The sequence below is a fragment of the Alexandromys fortis genome, unplaced genomic scaffold (assembly GCF_014885135.2).
Source record: "Alexandromys fortis isolate MF-2015 unplaced genomic scaffold, M_Fortis_MF-2015_v1.1 scaffold_42, whole genome shotgun sequence".
NCBI lineage: Eukaryota > Metazoa > Chordata > Mammalia > Rodentia > Cricetidae > Alexandromys > Alexandromys fortis.
Genome location: NW_026067934.1, coordinates 352,018 through 371,546, shown reverse-complemented (window position 1 = coordinate 371,546; position 19,529 = coordinate 352,018). Strand labels below are relative to the sequence as shown.

The 19,529-nt window shown below is 43.6% G+C and overlaps 1 protein-coding gene and 1 pseudogene across 4 annotated transcripts; both read right to left on the bottom strand.

The window, feature by feature from the left end:
- Positions 1-1,298: 1,298 nt before the first annotated feature.
- On the bottom strand, positions 1,299-3,561 carry LOC126504034 (zinc finger protein 14-like; annotated as a pseudogene).
- LOC126504028 (zinc finger protein OZF-like) lies at positions 1,299-17,157 on the bottom strand. 4 transcript variants are annotated; one of them, XM_050146012.1, is made up of 7 exons: positions 16,765-17,157; positions 10,478-10,581; positions 9,075-9,242; positions 8,643-8,769; positions 8,385-8,445; positions 5,334-5,884; positions 1,299-1,505 (listed from the first exon to the last, which is right to left on the bottom strand). In XM_050146012.1, the coding sequence occupies exons 3-7, from the start codon at positions 9,219-9,221 to the stop codon at positions 1,474-1,476; spliced, it is 918 nt and encodes a 305-aa protein (XP_050001969.1). In that variant the 5' UTR covers positions 9,222-9,242; positions 10,478-10,581; positions 16,765-17,157; the 3' UTR covers positions 1,299-1,473. The 4 variants fall into 4 exon arrangements, with proteins under 4 accessions (XP_050001969.1, XP_050001966.1, XP_050001967.1 ...); XM_050146009.1 differs by lacking the exon at positions 1,299-1,505 and having other exon boundaries at positions 3,749-5,884; positions 16,765-17,151; XM_050146010.1 differs by lacking the exons at positions 1,299-1,505; positions 9,075-9,242 and having other exon boundaries at positions 3,753-5,884; positions 16,765-17,147.
- Between the last annotated feature and the right edge of the window lie 2,372 nt (positions 17,158-19,529).

Here is a 19,529-nt window from a genome sequence, read left to right as displayed (position 1 = left end):
AAATTCCTTTGTTCAGACCTAATGCCTGGTGCCCCTAGTAGAAAAAGAAAAAGGTTGGTTCAGAAACCAGCCTTTGCCACAGCCTTGCAAATCCATCTCTGGCTGTGGTCTCAGCTAGCTGAGAAGCTTTTTGTGGTCCATGGAGATTTTTTATTTTTTCTTGGATTCTGGTTTCTGGAATAAAGTTTGCTTCTGATTTATTAGACTTTGGTGATCTTCCCCCATCTTTGCACAATCCCCTGGACCCAATTCTCGTTTTTCAAGTTTCTCTGTGTAGCCCTGGCTGTCCTGGAGATATGCCTGCCTCTGCCTACTGAGTGCTGGAATTAAAAATGAGCATCACTACTGCCTGACCCCAATTGTCTCTTTTAATCAACCTTGTTTCCCTACCTTGTTATTTCTTAAGTTTTGAGTTGATCCAAGAAATTTTCTCACATATTTTGCAACAATGAGTTCTCAAGATACATTCTTTTAAGTGTTATAAAACTGGTAATGAATATTTTACAAATCCTTTATTAATTTACCGTGAGCATATTCATGTCTGTAAAAAAAAAAACCTGGGATAATTGAAAAATTTGGAAGATTTCCCATGTATGAACAATTTCTCTCCCAAATATTAACTTGAATATCTTTTGAGGGCCCTGAGAGAACTAAAGACCTTCTCCATTGCGTGCATAAGGTTTCTCTCCAGTGTGGGCTATTTTACTCCTTTTTCACAATTAAAAGAATGAAGATGACTTTCCCTCATTACTTGTAGCCTTTCTAATACTAAAAGCCACATCAAATTAAAAAAATATATAGCTTCTCAAGCTCTGCTGTGGTGGCATGCACATTTAATCCCAGCACCTGGGAAGCAGAAGCAAGTGGATCTCTCTGAGTTTAAGCCCAACCTGGTCTACAGAATAAGTTTCAGGACAATCAGGACCCTGTTTTCAAAACCCAAAAACCCAAAACCAAAACAAACAAACAAACAAAAAAAACAACAACAAAACCCCACTTCTTTCTCTCCACTATGACATGTTCCCACATTTTAAACATAAACTTTCACTCTCGTGTAGTTTGATTTCTGTGAGAGCTGATTAAGTGAAGGCTGTTTCAGGCTGGAGAGATGGCTCAGAGGTTTGCTCTCCCAGAAGTCCTGAGTTCAATCGCAGCAACCATTTGGTGGCTCACAACCTTCTGTAGTGAGATCTGGTGCCCTCTTCTGGCGGGCAGGGATACATGCAGACAGGACACTAGTATACATCATTAGTAAATCCTTTTAAAAAGTATATTAAAAAAGAGAACACTGTCTCATGTTACTTACAAATATCTTTATTTTTTCTATGAATTAGTGCATGTCTTCCCAAATGGTATGATGTTAAGAAGCCCTTCCCACACTTCTTACATACATAAGGTCTCTCTCCAGTGTGAGTTCTTCCGTGTATTTCCAGCTGATTAGAAGATATAAATCCTTTCGCACACTTCTTACATTCATAGGGTCTCTTGTTGCTGTGGAGTCTTTCCTGTATTTGAATATAAAAAGCATACTTAAAGGCTTTCCCACATTGCTTACACTCATAGGGTCTCTCTCTTTTGTGGATTTATTCATGTCTTTGAAGAGAAAAAGAATAATGAAAGGTTTTCCCACATTGCTTGCATACATACGGTCTCTCTCCTGTATGAATTCTTTCATGTGTTTTAAGGGTACTAGAATAAGCAAAGGTTTTCCCACAGTGATCACACACATAGGGCTTCTCACCAGTGTGAATTCTTTCATGTGTTTTTAGGGAGCTGGAACAAGTAAAGCTTTCCCCACATTGCTTGCAAACAAAGGGATTCACGCCACTGTGAATTGCTTCATGCTTTTGCAACTGAATCAAAAGCCTGAAGGCATCCCCACAATCTTTACATACATACAGTTTAGGCTTTCCCACATTGCTTACATACATACGGTTTCTCTCCAGTGTGAATTCTTGTGTGTCTTCGAAGGGAAGCAGAATGAGAAAAAGTTTTCCTACACTGATTACACACATAGGACTTTGCATCATGATTACATACAGAAGACCTCTCAACAGTGTGAATTATTATTTTATGTCTTATAAGGTAACCTAACCTAACGAAGCCTTTCCCGCACAGTTCACATACACGGGTATTTTTACCACAACGAATCTTTTCATGTGTTTTTAAGAAATCGAGATATGAAAAGCATTTCCCACACTGTTTACATACGTAAGACTTCTTTGCATGGGCATGACGTCATTCCTTTGACCAGATCGGAGACAAAGAAGGTCTTCTTTGCACTCCTTATTTTTAGAAGGTTTCCCTCCAGTGTGAGCACTTTTATGTGTCTGAAGGGACAGAGGAGAACTGGAGCTGCCTTCAAACCCCTTACGTTTATACAACTTCTGTTCATATTCCTGGTCTTCGTGAAGTAATGGGAAAATAAATATTTTTTGCTGTGTATTTTTTAATGAGGACATATACTTCCTGTCAAAATACTACTTCAAAATGTGGTTATAGAATAAGACAGGAGCATTGTAAGCGAATGTGAAGTTATTCTGGGCTACAATAAAAGTTAAGCTAGCAGCTATTATCTAGCTATTGCCTACTTCAAAGAAGCCAAGAGGGGATAGGAAGACGATGGCTCAATGGTTAGGAGCATAGGCTGCTCTTTAGAGGATCTAGGTTTAATTCCCAGAACCCCAACGGGGAGGCTCAAAATTATCTGTAAGTCCAGTTCCAGGGGGCCCAATGCCTCATCAGGCATCAGATACACATATGCAGGACAGACATGGATGCAGGCAAAACACTACTCATGATTTTTTAAAAGTTGGAAAGGGAAGAAGGATGATGAGACAGACAGACAAGACAGACAGACAGACACACACACAAACACAGAGGTGGGGGAGAGAGGCAAAGAGTTTGGGGAAACATAATACAACTACCTATAGCTTGCCTGGTAGGTTGCTACTCACTCCAAGTTTAAAAAATAGTCCCAGAGATTTCTTCTGGGTTCAAGGGTTAAAGTGTATGATTAACAAGATATAATTTCCAAAAAGGGAACCCAGTTTCCCTGGGAATACCAGAAACTCAAAATATGGTCCAGACGGTTCTGGAAACTTGGGATCCTTCTTACTAGCTTCCCAAGTAGGACTACATGCTTGTGCCACCACACCTAGTAGTGACATTCAAAGTGGATCTCGGCCCACCCAGCATGGCTGACCACCTGCACTCAGACTCAGTGGGTGAGACTGTCCCATTAAAATCAAGTATCTCCTTTAATGGAACTTATTTCCCAAACCTTGCTATTTCTTAAATTTTGAGTTGGACCAAGAAATATTCCCACAAGCTTTCCAATGCCAGGAGTTCTCTCAATACATTCTTTCAAACGCTACCAAAATGATAAAGGAGACCTCACAAATTCTGTACTTTAGGCTACCCTCAGTGAGTTCTTTCATTTCTACAAAAGGATAAATGTGGGAGCTGGAGAGGTGGCTCAGAGGTTAGGAGCACTGACTGCTCTTCCAGAGGTCCTGAGTTCAATTCCCAGCACCCACATGGTGGCTCACAACCATCTGTAATGAGGTCTGGTGCCCTCGTCTGGCCTGCAGGAATACATGCAGACAGAATACTGTATACATAATAAATAAATAAATCTTTAAAAAAAAAAAAAGGATAAATCAAAGACTCATAAGATTCCCTGTCTTAGTCACTGTTCTATTGCTGTGACGAGACATCATGACAAAGGCAACTCTTATAAGACAAACCATTTAATTGGGGGCTTACTTACAGCTTCAGAGACTTAGTCCATTATTAGCATGTCTGGGACCATGGTACTTGAGCAGTAGCTGAAGCTACACCCTGAACCATAGGTGCAGAGGAAGAGTGAGTGGATCTGGCCTGGCTTTTGAAAGCTCAGAGTCCACCTCCAGTGTCACACTTCCTCTAGAAAGTTCCCATCTGCTCCAACAAGGCTACATCTAATTCTTGCCCACAGTGCCACTCCCTGGGACTTGAGCATTCAAATATATAAACATGTCTGGAACATTCTTATTCAAGCCACCACATTATACATGAAGGGTTTCTCTCCAAAATGACTACTACAATGTCTTTTGAGGGCCCCTTAAGAACTAAAGGCTGTCTACATTGTGTGCATAAGGTTTTTTTTTTCCAGTGTGAGCTATTTTGGATGTTCTCCATAATGAAAAGAACACAAAAGACGTTATCACGTTCCTTGCAGCTTTTCTCCGGTATTTGAAGGGAACTTCTAGAACTAAAGCCACATCGATTCAAAAGAATAGCTTCTCTAGAAACTGCTGGGCATTTTCCCACACTGATAGCATGAGCTGTTTCCCGTCCTTTGGTTTCTGTGAGAGCTAAGCAAGAGAAGACTGCCTCGGGTTATTTACAAGGATCTTTATTGGTTCTGCCATGAATTGGTGCGTGTCTTCGCAGATGAGTTACACTGGAAAAGCCCCTACCACACGTCTCACACTGGTAGGGTCTCTCGCTGCTGTGGACTCGTTCATGTACTCGAACCTCAAAGAAGCGCCGGAAAGCTTTCCCACACTGCTTGCACACGTAGGGCTTTTCCTCACTATGCATTATTTTATGTTTGCGAAGAGAACTGTCAGAACTGAAACCTTTCCCACACTGCAAACACACAAAGGGCTTCTCTCCAGAGTGATTCCTTTCATGGCTCTGAAGGGACGACGAAGACGCTAAATCCTTCCCACACTGCTTACACTTGTAGGGGTTATCCCCAGCGTGCATTCTCTTATGGAACTGAAAGGAACTGTGATTATTGAAAGATTTCCCACATTGCTTGCAGACATAGAGCCTCTCTCCAGTGTGAGTACTTCCATGTCTTTTAAGGTTACCAGAACTACCAAAGGTTTTCCCACAGTGCTCACACACGTAGGGCTTCTGGCCAGTGTGAATTCTTTCATGTGTTTTTAGGGAACTGGAATAGGTAAAGCCCTTCCCACATTGTTTACAAACATAGGGATTCACACCACTGTGAATTACTTTATGCTTCTGGAATTGATACCAAAAGGTAAAGGAATTTCCACACTGCTTACACACATGAGATTTTTCCCGAGTGTGGGTCAGTTCATGTGATTTAAGGTAACGAGAAGCAGTGAAGGCTTTTCCACACTGCTGACAGACATACGGTTTTACACCAGTGTGAATCCTTCTATGTACTCGAAAGTAAGTAGAATCAAGGAAAGTTTTCCCACACTGATCACACACATAGGGTTTGTCACCACTGCGAATTCCCATACGTCTTCGAAGGCAAGCAAAACGAGGAAAAGTTCTCCCATAATGATTAGGCAGAAGAGGATTCTCACCAGTGCCAGATGTCTGATGTCTTAAAAGGTTACCTAACCGAGCAAAGCCTTTCCCACACTGTTCACACACATAGGGCTTCTTAACACTGTGAACCTTCTCATGCCTTTGTAAAGGGTTGGGATGGGTGAAGCCTTTTCCACATTGCTTGTGAGCGTAAGATATTTTTGCATGGGCTTGTTCTTCATTTGTTTGAACAGATCGGAGACAAAGAAGGTCTTCTTTGCACTCCTTATTTTTAGGTTTCCCTCCAGTGTGAGCACTTTTATGTGTCTGAAGGGACAGAGGAGAACTGGAGCTGCCTTCAAACCCCTTATGTTTATACAACTTCTGTCCATAGTCCTGGTCTTTGTGAGGTTTCTGTCCTTCCTGATGGTTCAGGGGCACACCTAGAGATGAACGTCCAATGCTTCCTTCTTCACACACATGCTTTTCATGCGTGGCAAGTCCTGGACAAGAGTTCAGGTTCACAGAAGGCTCTGGAATACAGCTGAAGACTTCTGGACACTGAAGACTTTCTTTACAGTCACGGAATTTCTCTACCAGTTGACTGCTGCAAAACAGGTGAAGAGCACATGACTAAGACTTTGTTTACTAATGACTGAAGGAAAGAAATGTTGGTTTCATGTTCGGAAAAGTTTGTAACATGTTTGGGCTGCAATGCTTTCAAAGACCACTTGAGGACAGCTATAACAAAAACAATGCTATTCATGAATGGTGGGGTATGTCTTCCTGAGAACATTAAATACTTACACAGCATTTCCATACAAATTTCAATCCAAATCTTATGCACGGTTTGGATGTGCAATGGTATTAGTCAAAATCATCTTCTCTCTTAAATACTTGCATGTGCATGAAATAAACTGACAATTAGCCATTCCCCATTTGGCTCCATGACTGGGGGATAAATCAATACAACATTAAGTTTGAACAATGTGTCCATTTATTGTGTTTGTGGATATGCATGTGTGCTACAGTACAAAAAAGAAGCTCGCAATATCTTTCAGGAGTACTGTTTCCTTCCATGTCGCTGAAGGAGGGTCTCTCTTAGAAGTATAGGGATTACAGATATGTGCCACTTTATATGGGTTCTGGTCATTGAACTCAGGCCATTGTGATTGCATGGACAGCCTTAATACTGGCTAGGCAATCTTTTGGTCCCTCTGTATCCCATTTGAAATGCTGAAGTGTTCCCTGCTTAGTTTTCTGTCAACTTATCACAGTGTAGAATCTCAGCTAAGGAAATGTCTCCATTTGATTGTCTTTAGGCATATCTGTGGGGGCATTTTCGTGATCCATCAGCATTGTGGGAGAGACTAGCCACTGCGGGTGGTATTGGCCCCGGGCACCAGGTGGTCCTGATTATATAAGAAAACGGGAAAGAAAGAAAGAAAAGGAAAGGAAACAGTCTGAGCAAGCCCAGGAGAGCAAGTGAGAAAGGAGTTTCCTCCACGGTCTCTGTCTCAGTCCCTGTCTCTGGGCCCCTGGCCTGCCCTGAGCTCCTGCTTTTACATCCCTTAATGACGGACTATGATCGGGACACATAAGGCAAATAAAGCCTTTGCTCTGTCTACGTAGGAAAAGGCGGGGCCTCGGGTACAGTGGACACCTTAGCACATTGGTGATACCAGTAGGATGGACAACCATTCAGGACCGTACGTGATAATGTGGAACTGGCCTGAGTCTGACAGATGATCTGTTTGAGCTGCCAGTCACGGAGGTGGGGAACTGGAGCTGGTGTTTCAGCTCTGGATGTGGCACACTGACTGTTATACTGCTGGAAATCGGTTTTGATTTGCCTTGATTTTGACGATGCCCTGGTTCTTTCCTCCTAGAGTAAAAAAAAGTATGTAGCTGATTAAATATTTTTTTGGATATTGTAGGGGCCCACAGTTTGGTAACTTTCGACTTTTGTAAGAAACACTGAATTTTTAAGAACTTGGACTTAAACTGTTGACATTTATTAAGACTGTTTTTTAATGTTTTAAATTGTGATATCAATATTACCATGACATCTTGTGGACAAACAGAAAGGGCAGGTTAGGGTTTAACACTGAGGTCTCTGTGTGTAATGAAGACAAGGAGTCAATTTTGCTGATGTGGGATTCCTCCTTATGCTATGAATATGTTTTATTACCACTGGCTAATAAAGAAGCTGTTTTGGCCTATAGCAGGCAGAATATAGCCAGGGTGGAAGAGATATAGAGAGCAGGCAGAGTATGAGAGACTCCATGTAGCTGTTGAAGGAGACAGATGCTGGACCTTTACCAGTAAACCACAGCCTCGTGCTGATACACGGATTAATAGAAATGGTTAATTTAAGATGTAAGAGTTAGTTAATAAGAAGCCTGAGCTAATAGGCCAAACAGCATTTTAACTAATATAGTTTCTCTGTGATTATTTGGGTCTGGGCAGCCAGGAAATGAACACACAGTCTCCAGCTACATTTTGCTGGTTAGTAATTTGTCAACTTGACAAAACCTAGGGAACTTTAGTTGAGAAAATGCCCCCATCAAACTGGCCTGTAAGCAAGCCCGTGGAGCATTTTCTGGATTGATGATCAATGTGAAGGTGTGTAGTTCACTGTGGGCAATGCCACTCCTGGGAAGGGGGTCAGGAAGTGTATGAGAAAACAAACTGAACAAGCCAGTAATCAGCATTCCTCCACAGCCTCTGCCTTCAGGTCACACGCAGAGCTTCCTGCTTGACTTTATGCCCTGATATCCCTTGATCATGGACTTCAAATTGCAAGGGAAAACTCACCATTTCCACTCCAAGTTGCTTTGGTTCATAGTCTTCATCCCAGCGATACAAAACCAAACTAAGATACTGTGAATGGCATCAAGTATATGAACTATGACAGCACATGACACGTGACATCATCATATTCTAGTTTGCGATGGACTTTGCTGATACTTAACACATTTTAATTTTTGGAAAAAATTTCCTGAGACAAAATTAGTTTGATGCTGGATATCAAATACATCTTTTACTTCTTCATAAAATGTCCTAGCACAACAGAACTATAAAATGTGGCTTGGGAAACAAATTACCTTAATTTTCTGCAGAGATTTTCATACTCGTTTATAACCTTCTGGTTTACCAACTTGTTTCCTAAAATGCAGAATGAGAGAAATCGTTAAGAAATATTAATAACAGAAAAAATTAGACAACAGCTAAATTGAAAGTATAAGTGATCCCATCTGACATATTCACACCCATCCCCTTTCCATAATCCAATTCATACATCAGCACGGATAAACTAGAAACACTTGTCCTGTGGTGGACTAGAAAAGGCAATGCTCAGGTACCTATAGAAGCCAGGTTCCTCAAGGTTTCCCGCATCACATCTTTGTACAGCTTCTTCTGGGATGGATCCAGCAGAGCCCACTCCCCCCGGGTGAACTTCACGGTCACATCCTCAAAGGTCACTGGCTCCTAAAAGCACACACATATATTTCCAGGACAGTCAGCCTCATGGTACTGGAGATGCACACAGGATTAATAAGAAGTTGACATGACACTATGTTCCACAAGTGTTTACGTTGTCTCGGTCATCACACTGTTCTGCTCATACAGACTAAGATTCCCCAAACACAAATGCTACAAGTAAACTGGAGCTTTCTGGGAAAGAGACATCAGGACAGCACGAGCTCTGGTGCAGATAATTTTGTTAGTTTCTCTTTCTGCATCTCATCTTCCTAAACAACTCTCATCACAAAATCTGATTGTCTACTACTCACCAGGGACTCAATAGCAACTGTCCTTAGAATGTGTGTGCTTGTTAGGCGGTGGTGGCACACACCTTTAATACCAGTACTTGGGAAGCAGGGACAGGTGGATCTCTGAGTTTGATGCCAGCCTGATCCACAGAGGGAGTTCCAGGACATCCAGGGCTATACAGAGAAACCCTGCCACAAAATAAATAAATAAAATATAAATAAATAATAAATGATGAATTAATAAAAAAGGTGTGTACTTTGAAATGCTGGACAAAACAATTCTCCCAGTGAATGGGAAGTGAGATCTAGAATGATCCCTTCCTCCATAGCTGTGAAGAATTAGGGAGATTTCTCAAATAGTAGATGGCAACTGTACCCCAAGTTAAAAACGACACCATCTTCTCCCTAAGAGTCTAGCAACAATTTCACGGGATTATCAGAGGGATGCAATTTGTTTAAAATCCAGCATCCTCTCTAGATGAAAAGGATATATCACTTGATTTGGTGGACAGTATCTGTGCATCTTTCTAAAACCTTGACTTAGTGTGCTGTGCTTGGAGAGTATGAATGGGGTGAGCGTGAGCACACCACAGCGCTCTAGTGAAGATCAGCAACAACTTGTGGGACTTGGTTCTCTCTTCCTATCTTAGCAAGGGTTCTAGAGATTGACTTCTGCCCATCATGGTTGCATAGCAAGAGTCTTTCCCTGCTGAGATGGTTAATACTTCTTCTTACAACTGGTTAGAAACCTTAATACTTGTTCTGTGATTGCACTAACTGTGACTGTAATACTCTGTATTACAAAGTATGTATCTGGATTCTTTGGTTTGTTTTTAGTCAACCACCAAATAGGCCCCGTGACAACTAATTACATTTATTAGTGTCCTATTTTACTTGCTGTTGCTGTATCACCATGACCAAATGCAACTTGTGCAGATAAGTGATTATATGGATTACAGTTCACAATTGATCATTGAGGGAAGCCAAGGCCGAAGGCTCAAGGAAGGAACGCCAAGGCAAGAACTGAGGCAGAGAGCAGAGATGAACATTGCTCACTGGCTTGCTGTGCTATCCTCCCTGTCCAAATCAGGCCCCCATGACCTGGGATGGCAACACCCACATTGGAGTGGGCCCTCCTACATCAATTAACAACCAAGGAAATGCCCTGAAGACATTCACAGGCCTGTGCACAGGCCAAATTGGTGGAACCAATTCCTCAACTGAGATTCCTATTTTCTCGGGTGTGCCAGTTTGCCAACCAATTGAGCCATCTTACTAGCCCATGACACCATTTTTATTTTAGAAATCTGATGGAAAACAAAACAACAGAAAGATGTTACATCTTCTTAGAGTTCTAATTCATCAACATGGCAACATGTCATCTCTAAAATTTCTGGAACACATATTAAAGCAAAATACTCAACCAGGCAGTGGTGGTTCATGCCTTTAATCCCAGCCCTTGGCAGGCAGTCTGATCTACAAGGTGAATTCCAGGACAGCCAAGGCTGATAACACTGAGAATCCCCATCTTGAAAAACAAAGAAGGCAATAAAATACATATGATTAAGTTTACTATAATTATATATATATGTTTATTATATATGTCATCTTCTAATTTCCCAGAGTCCATATTACTAGATGCTTATGATATCAGTCAATGTGCTGATTAAGAAATAGCTACACCAGGAGGAGCTGAATATAACCACTATTACGTTTTTAAAAAAAATATAACAATCTTTGCAATTCAAAAAAGTGGCAAGGGGCTGGTGAGGAGCTCCGTGGTTAAGAGCACAGGCTACCCTTCCAGTGGATCTGCATCCTTTCCCAGCACTCACAGCACCTAACGCCATTTCCAATGCCCTCTCCTGGCTCCAAGAGGGTTGCAAAAACCATGTGCCCAAACACATTTATACAGGTAAAGCACCCACAGAGAAAACAAAATATTTTAAAGCGTTTTTAAAATTTCTGTTTTACAGGTAGAAAAGAGGACGAATAGGAGCTGGAGGGAGAGCCCAATGGGTAAGAAGCCATGCTGCTCTACCAAAGGACCCGAGACCAATTCCTGCACCCGTATTAGGTAACTCACCACTGCCTAAAACTCCAGCTCCAGAGGGATAAAATGCCTGTTCCTCTCTTGGCAACCACACTCATCTGCACATGCTCACACAAAGATAAAAACATATATGTCATTAAAAATTAAAATAAATTGCTGGGTGTAGTAGCAAATACCTTTAAACCCAGCAATAGGGAGACAGTGGCAGGCAGAGCTTTGTGAGCTCAAGGCAATACTAGTCTACAAAGTGAGTTACAGGATAGGCAAGACCATTACAGAGAAACCCTGTCTTGAAAAACCACACACACACACACACACACTAACAAACAAACAAATAAACAGACAAAAATAAATCTTGAAAAGAAAAAAGAACAATAATATTTCAGCGATGGGAAACATGGCTTACTGGGCGAAAGAGCTCGGTGCTTTTCTAACAGACAAGATTGGTTTCCCAGAACCAACTCTAATGATAGGCATCCAACAAGACCTTCTTCTGGCCTTCTTGGGTTCCCATACACACGCGCAGACAGACATGTAGACAGGCACACACACATATGCACACACATACGCACACACATACGACAAACATATACACAAATAAAAATAAATCTTAATTTTTCATACAAAATATTTTGACCATATTTTTTCCCTCCCCACTCCCTCTTCCCTGATCATCTCCACTTCCCTATCCCTCCAGTTTTAAATCTGTCTCTCTCTCTCTTTTAAACAAAAAGGGGGAAACTATCAAAACAAAACAATAAAAATCACGCCGAGAACATGGACTCAAATGCCTCCTTCTCAAGGCTCAGAGATCTATGCAGAAGAGGAGGTGGAAAAATACTTGTTCTAAGAGCCAAGGGTACTGAGTGACGCCAAGGGACCGACATCCTCCAAACACAACAGGGCTGAGCACATAAGAACTCAGAGAGACTGACAGCATGCACACGACCAAGTCAGGAGAGATCACGGCATGGGGAAGAAGTGTGCGCGATGTTCCAGTCCTAACCAGGCAGCTAGCAGAGGGAAAGCTGCCTATTTCCAACGGAGCGACTCTGGGTCGGAGAACTACAGGGCATCCCCCATGTTCAGGAGACTCAGCCTTAAATTGAAGAACATTGTTACAAGAAGGAAAAAAAAAGGATATTCCAACAGGATCACGGGAAGTGATTATAGACAAGGAACGAAGGTATCTCTAACTCAGAGACCAGCAGGGAAAGAGAAACACAGGGGTTGTGCTTGCTCTGCTCTCAATGTTGTTGGGGGAAAACAAAGAGAAATCACTGGTCTAAGAGAGAGGTCTTTGGGCTGAAGATGGCTCAGTGGTGAAGAGGGCTTGCTGCTCTTCTGGAGGACCCAAGTTCAAATACCAGAACCCCTACAGGTACCAACTCCATGTGTTATTATTTGCCTCACTGTGCCTTTAACGTGGGACAACAAACACTGCAAACATCCTAATAATATTGTTTTCACTCCCAACAGGGCTTGGAAACTTTTAGCTTCAATAAACACTAAACTCAACAGAAGACAGACAATACTTAAGTAGATTTCTTTTTGTCCTCTTCATGCCAGTGACCGCTGACCAACACCCACTCTGATCATAGAGTTGCTCATTCCTCACTGTAACCCCAAAGACAGGATGACCTCAGAGAAAACTGCTGTCTGATCTAGCGGCTGACTACTACACCCTCCATCATACCTTCCCCATCTTCTCCTTCCTTCTGTTTTCCCATACTTAGCTCTGTTTTCTCCTCCCTAAGAGAGAACAGCCCTCTTCAGTCAAACTGTAGAGAAGCTTGCAGACATACCACTGGGGCCTACTCCTTACTGCAACTCTCTCCTTCCACATGTCATCATGGCCTAGCTCCATCACAAACTTGCTTTTTAAAACAAGAGTTGGAAAGACTCCAAGGACAGTGACAATTATGACAGAGGCCAAGTCCACTCACCCATCCCTTTTCAGTGAGTCTGGCAATGCAGAAACACTGGGAAAGTTAGAGATTTATTCCCAGTCCTAAGAATTCTGGGCCCAAGGGCACAGATCACAGAATTAGAGGAAACAGCCCTTGAATCTGAGACTCTCCTAAAGACAAGGAGGGAAATGGGAAGGGACTGCTCTTGGTTACTGCTATGCTGAACAACACCTTAGTGACAGAGCCTGCAATCTTGATCTGATTTGTGACACACAGAGTATCAGGACCCAGAAAGAGGGGACCTTACAGAAGAACAGCTTGTTTACCTAAGCAAACACCCACCATCTGCCAGCACGCCAAGAGACATTAACTACACCAATAAGTAACAACGCCGGAAAATATACCAAATCATACCAGAACGCCAGACACGGCCCCTTTTGAGCCACAACAGATGGAACCCCCTAACCTGAGACTGTAAAACACCAAAGTGTGGCAGGGGTGAGTCAGAACAGGGTCAGCTGTCAAAGGCCAGGAAACTTCTCAACTCCTTGCTAACCATGTCCCCCACCCCAACCTTGCTCCAGCAGTTTCTTCATGGCCAAACACTCAGCCCACTTCCAACTCCCCATCCCACAGCCTGCTGCCCCCCCCCCACCCCCAAGCAGGCAATTGACACTTCCACACCTGCACTGCTGAGAATTCTGGTCCCTCCAGACTTCCCCTTAGGCCTCCCTCAGCTCCCCACCTGGGACTTCAGCACAGACTCTGTTCCCTGCAGCCTCTTATCCATTTCCTACCATTCTGTGGCCTGAGCTGCCTGTCACTGTGTGAACTGCCAATGTGTGATCTGCTGGTTAGTGTTAGTGATTCAAACTGGGATAAAAGGGTCAGGTGTGGCTGTGCACATCTTTCACCCCAGCACTTGGGAGGGAGAGCCAGGCAGGCAGCTCTGTGAGTTCAATGCCAGCCTCCTCTACCTACATAGGTGTAGGCCAGCCAGGGGCACAGAGTGAGCAGATGCTGTCTTAAAACAAACAAACAAACAACAACAACAAATTTAGGACAAAAGGCCAAGCATGGTGGCACATACCTTTTAGCCTCAGTACTCTGGAGACCAGGCTGACAGATCTTTAAGTTTCAAGTCAGTCTGGTCTCTAATCATGAATTCCAGATCAGGCAAGACTACATTGTGAGACTCAGTCTCACAACACAAACAAGTTAAAAGATTGGAATAAAAGCACTGGGATTGCCACTGCCTAGGTAGAAAGCAACGTCTGGCTTATTCGGTAAATTACCACCACCACCACCACCACCACCAATGCTGGTGAAAATGAGTGGTCAATAAATTCTGACTGTAACCTGCCTGGCAGAACTGAGGATATTCTAAAGACCCTGAAATAATGGACACCCCCCCAACCCAAGGGAGTTTTCTCAGGAATCTCAAGTTGAAAGAAGGAAAAGGTGCCAATCAGAGAGGGGAGCTTGTCTCTCAGAAAGGGATTTCATACCCTTCTAACACTTGTCAGACCCCCTGCCAGGAAGAGACTGAAGCCCAGCAAAGATGGGTCAATGAGGGGGGGTGGGACCTCACCTTGACCTGCATTGCATATGCTAGTCCTTGGTCCTCTTTAAACTTTTTCACTTCAGGGCCCTGAAAACAGATTTAGGGGCCTCCCTAGATCTCTCTGCTCCTCTCCCAATGTCCATATTGACTAGTCCTATGAAATTCACTTTCCCAAAGCTTAGCATTTTGACAAAAGCCAACATTCCCTCGGGAACTTGAGAAAACAGTTCTCACCTGCTTAAACATGAAATCCTCATTACGGCTGGCAACAGGGCCCTATGGCTTTTCCATTCACATATGCCTTTGGTGCCTCTTAGCATACCAATGTCTATGCTAGCCTCTAGGCTCCTTCTATTCCTACACACAGATACCAGTTATACCTTTAACAGCAGCCTATCCCAGGTCAGGGGCTCCCCTCCCTCCAGACACATCTTCCCTTAAAACCCTGGAAATTTCCCCCCTTAGGTTCTCTATGTTTTCCTGCCTGGGCAGTTTGTAATAAACATTTTCCTCCTTCCCCCACAGAGCAGCTCTATTCTGGTTTCTTTACTGCAACCGTTGTATTCACAGACACTGAACTCGTCTTTTTCTGCTTTTCGCTAATAACTTGGTTCTTTTTATTGGCTGGACCTGACTTGGGGCACAGGTTGGGAATGCCAAGTTCAAGAACACAAAGGAGCAGTTACAGGTTTGGCAGAAAGGGAGCCGAGGAGAGATTTTTTTGGGGGAATCTGCCACAGGCAGCCATGTTGAAGTCCTGAAGGAAGAAACAACCTTTATCTCTGGAGGAGTGAGGGAATTTACCTGCTCGAGAAGGTTTAGGGTGGGTTCAGGAATATTCAGTGTCCCCAGACCCAACCAAAAAACTGGCAGTGTGAAAGAGTAGCGGGGTTGACAAAGACTAGAGCCCAGGAGCAGGGTGTGGCGGTGCACCCCTTTAAATCCAGCTTTGGGAAGCAGAGGCAGGTGGATGTCTGAGACCTAGGCCAGCCTAGTCTACAACACGGGTTCCAGGACAGCCAGGGCTACACAGAGAAACTCTGTTTGGAGAAACCAACCAACCAATAACAAAGATTAGAGCTATAACTCTAAGCCATCCTGCATCTAGTCATTACAGATGGGAAGGCAAAATTCAAGAGTCTACAAAGGTTTGGTTTTCCCATTTTAAATGCAGCTGCTCTTTGGGTGGGTAAAAGTCTCTGGCCATGAGTAACTGAGTCAGGCTGCGCTGGCCAATAGCCCCTAGCCATAAAGAATTGCTCAACCCTGGCTTGACCATTCCTCTTGTCCTGAAGATATATCTTTGTTGAAAACAACTCCCTCTGCTCCCAGTCAAACCAGAAAGAAAAATATCTCTAACTTCCTGGTGGCTACCTTTGTGTATATACATGTCCCCCACATCCTCTCAGGCAGCCTTTCTCAACGTTAGTCAGGACCCCCTAGGGGTCCAATGGTGCAGGGTTCCCCTATCAGATATCCTGCATATCAGACATTTACCTTAGGAGTCATAACAGTAGCAAAATTACAGTAATGAAGTAGCAACGAAAATAGTTGTATGGTGTGTGTGTGGGAGGGGCGGTCACCACAACATGAGGAACGCTATTAAGAGGTTGCAGCCTTAGGAAGGTTGAGAACCACTGCTCTAAGGGCATTCAATCTTTGTTCCAGAAAGATTGGTCCCACTCGATGCTCAAAAAAATCGGTTTCCGTCAGTTGAGATAAGAGTCTGCCTCCTTTTCCTTTTTCCTTTCCTTTTCTTTTTTCTTTACTTCGAGAGTCACTGATTCTCTGGGACACTGCATGTAGCGTGGCGAGATTTTAGGGGACGGAGAAGGCAGCTACAGAACCAGTGTCTTAACCTTCACTATCTAAGCAACTCCACCCCCACCTACCCGCACCTGAGCCCCGGTCCAACTCCCAGGCTGGTTCCGCACAGCCTTCTGGCGACACCGCCCAGACTGCAGGAAAGGCTGCGGGCGTCCCACTGACCCGACACGCCGCAGCACTGAGCGCTCAGCAACGGACAGGACCGCGGTTCTGCCTGTGGACCCAGCACCACCCAATCGGACCCGGAGCCAGAGGAGACTCAGCTGCAGACTCGGCTGCCTTGGAAGGCCGGTTCCCAAAGCAGCTTCCATATTCAGCATCCCTCCGCCCCATATCCAAGATTCGGACCGAACGTACCATTTCCAGCCAAGGAGTGTCCTTGTATCCTCCTGCGCTCCTGTTGTCAGTGAAGGCGACTCTGATTTCTAGCCCCGGGATCTAGGACATACTTGCTAAGAACACAAACATGCCTAATGTTCGGGGTTAAGGAAACAGACCTAGGTTAGGCAAATTCCCTCACCTAAGAAGCATACTCCTCATTGGACACTTCTGGCACTAAAGTAATAACCTTTATTCTGATAGGCCAGCAAGCCCTTGGCTCAGGTCCTGGAGCTCTAGTGACAGGAGACACAAGTTTTCCTAGGCGAAATAGTGAGCAAATCACACACTCTAGGTCCTAGCTTTCTGTCCCTGTCGGGGGGAAATAATTACTATTACTTAAGCATAATTTGTTCTGGTCTCCACTTGCTCGGGACAATTCCTACTTCTTCCCCCTCAGAGTGCTATGACAGCAAGAGTTTAAAGAATTCCAGACTCGGTGACCATGGAGACAACTCAAAGGACCGCCTTGAATAGGCTGGTCCTGCTGGAGAAGGAGGGCGGGCCTCATTAAAGGAAATGCCCTGCCCCCATCACCCCACAACCCCATCACCAACCTGCCCAAGACTGCAGCAAGCCTTCCATCCATGGAATTTACAAAATCAGGTAATCTGGTTTAACCTTCACCCTGCGATTAACAGGGAAAAAGAAAGAGAAAGGCGGGGGGGGGGGGGGGGATCAGTTTCTGAGCCTCTTGAAGCCCGACCTCCCCCTCCCTGCTCTACTGCAAAAATTGATTCTCAGCCCCTGTGCGGTGTGTTCAGGTTTGGAGGTCTCAATTTCTCAGACCAATAAATGTCTGCTCTCACTGAGTGATAGTCAGGGTTCTTTAGTGTAACAGAACACACACATATGTATATGATGTTGTTGGATTTTCTTTTACTCTAGTCCCAGGTTGGAATGCCAACATGTTTGTTTTTTCACTCTTTTGAGGGCCCATCACCCAGCTCCCCAAAAAATTACACAGGGAGTCTTATTCTTTCTTATGAATGCCCAGCCTTATCTTGGCTCCTTTCTTGCCAGCTTTTCTTAAATTATCCCATCTACCTTTTGCCTCTGGACTTTTTTCTTTTCTTACTTCTGTAATCTTACTTCCACTCTTACTCTGGTTTGGTGGCAGGCCCCTTCTTTCCTTGCTCCTTGATCTCTCTTGTTTCTTTTCCCAGATTTCTTCTTCTATTTATACTCTCTGCCTGACAGCCCTGCCTGTCCTTTGTCCTGACTCACTATTGACTGTTCAGCTCTTTATTAGAACATCAGGAGTTTTAGACAGGCAAAGTAACACAGCTTCACAGAGTTAAACAAATACAACATAAAAGAATGCAACACATTGTGTTAGTTAAACAAATAGTCCACAGCAATGTGTGTGTGTGTGCATATGTATATTAGGGGATTTATTAGAATCATTTATTGGCTGTGGTCTGGCTAATCCAATCCAACAGTGGCTAGCTATGAACAGAAAGTTCAAGAATCCGGTAGTTGCTTAGTACACAGGCTGAAAGTCTCAGCTGGTCTTCAGTAGATACTAGAATCCCAAGAGGCAGGCTCCAATGCCAGTGAAGGAATGGGCTTGCTAGCAAGGCAAGAGGAAGCAGGCAAAGAGCAAAAGCTTCCTTCTCCCACGTCCTTATATAGGCTTCTAGCAGAAGCTCAACCTAGTTTAGATATGGGTTAAAGATCTGGATTAAAAGTATGCCTTTTCTCAACTCAAACAAAACCAAAACAAACAACAAAACTAGATTATAGATGTGTTTTCCCACCCAAAAGATCCGGATTAGATGTAGTCAAATTGACAGCCAACACATGCTGTTTCAAGGTCTAACTAAATCTATTTTTTGTTTGTTTTCCTTTACTGACTTATTTCTTATTACACTTGTCTTTTTCCACCTCAGAATTTGGAATGAGGGAGATTCCCAAGGTTTTCTCAATCCCATATTCAACCAATAACATAAAAATACACAAGCAATGACAATTATTCCAGTCGGAGAGGAAGTAGAGTTTATAGTGAAAAACTGGCTCAAAATAACAGCATAAAATCCCAATACATTTAAAATTAGATATTAGATGTGTTGGCACAGGCCATGGATTTGGACTTGTGAACACTTGGGATAGTCCTGAGCTCTGAGTTCAAGGCCAACCTGGTCTATCTGGGCCAGCCAGAGCTACCTAGTTAGACCTTGTCTCAAAAGAATAATAATAAAAAACTAGACCCTGACTGCTCAGCTTGACCGCATGATTCATGATGATGTAGCAGGTCTCCAGACTTTAGTTGGTCCCCAGACCTGCCCACAACTGAGTTTGTGATGGAAATACCATTCGTGCTGTAAAACTCGGCATGTACACAGTACCACCAATGTCCATAGTTCTGGGAAAGTCTCTAAATGCACTATCCTTGCTTTTAGGCTAACTGTTCTTGTTAACTGAAGTATGTCCACGCAGGACATGGTTTTTATGCAGAAAAGCTCACCTGGGATCCCAAACACCCAGTGTAGTCACTGACTGACAAATAAAGATTCTCTGTTAGCTTAAAACCATGTCTGAGCAGTCTTCTCTGGTGGATACCCTACAACGGTGTCCACTGTGAGCATGTATAACTGACCTTCCCAAGGATGACACATGGCACCTGACCCTCAGTGGCCAGTGTAAACAGACTATTGGCTGCTAGAAAATCCAGCCTCTCCCTCTCAAATATAGAACCTAGGCATGGAGAGATGGCTCAGTGGTTAAGAGCATTGGCAACTCTT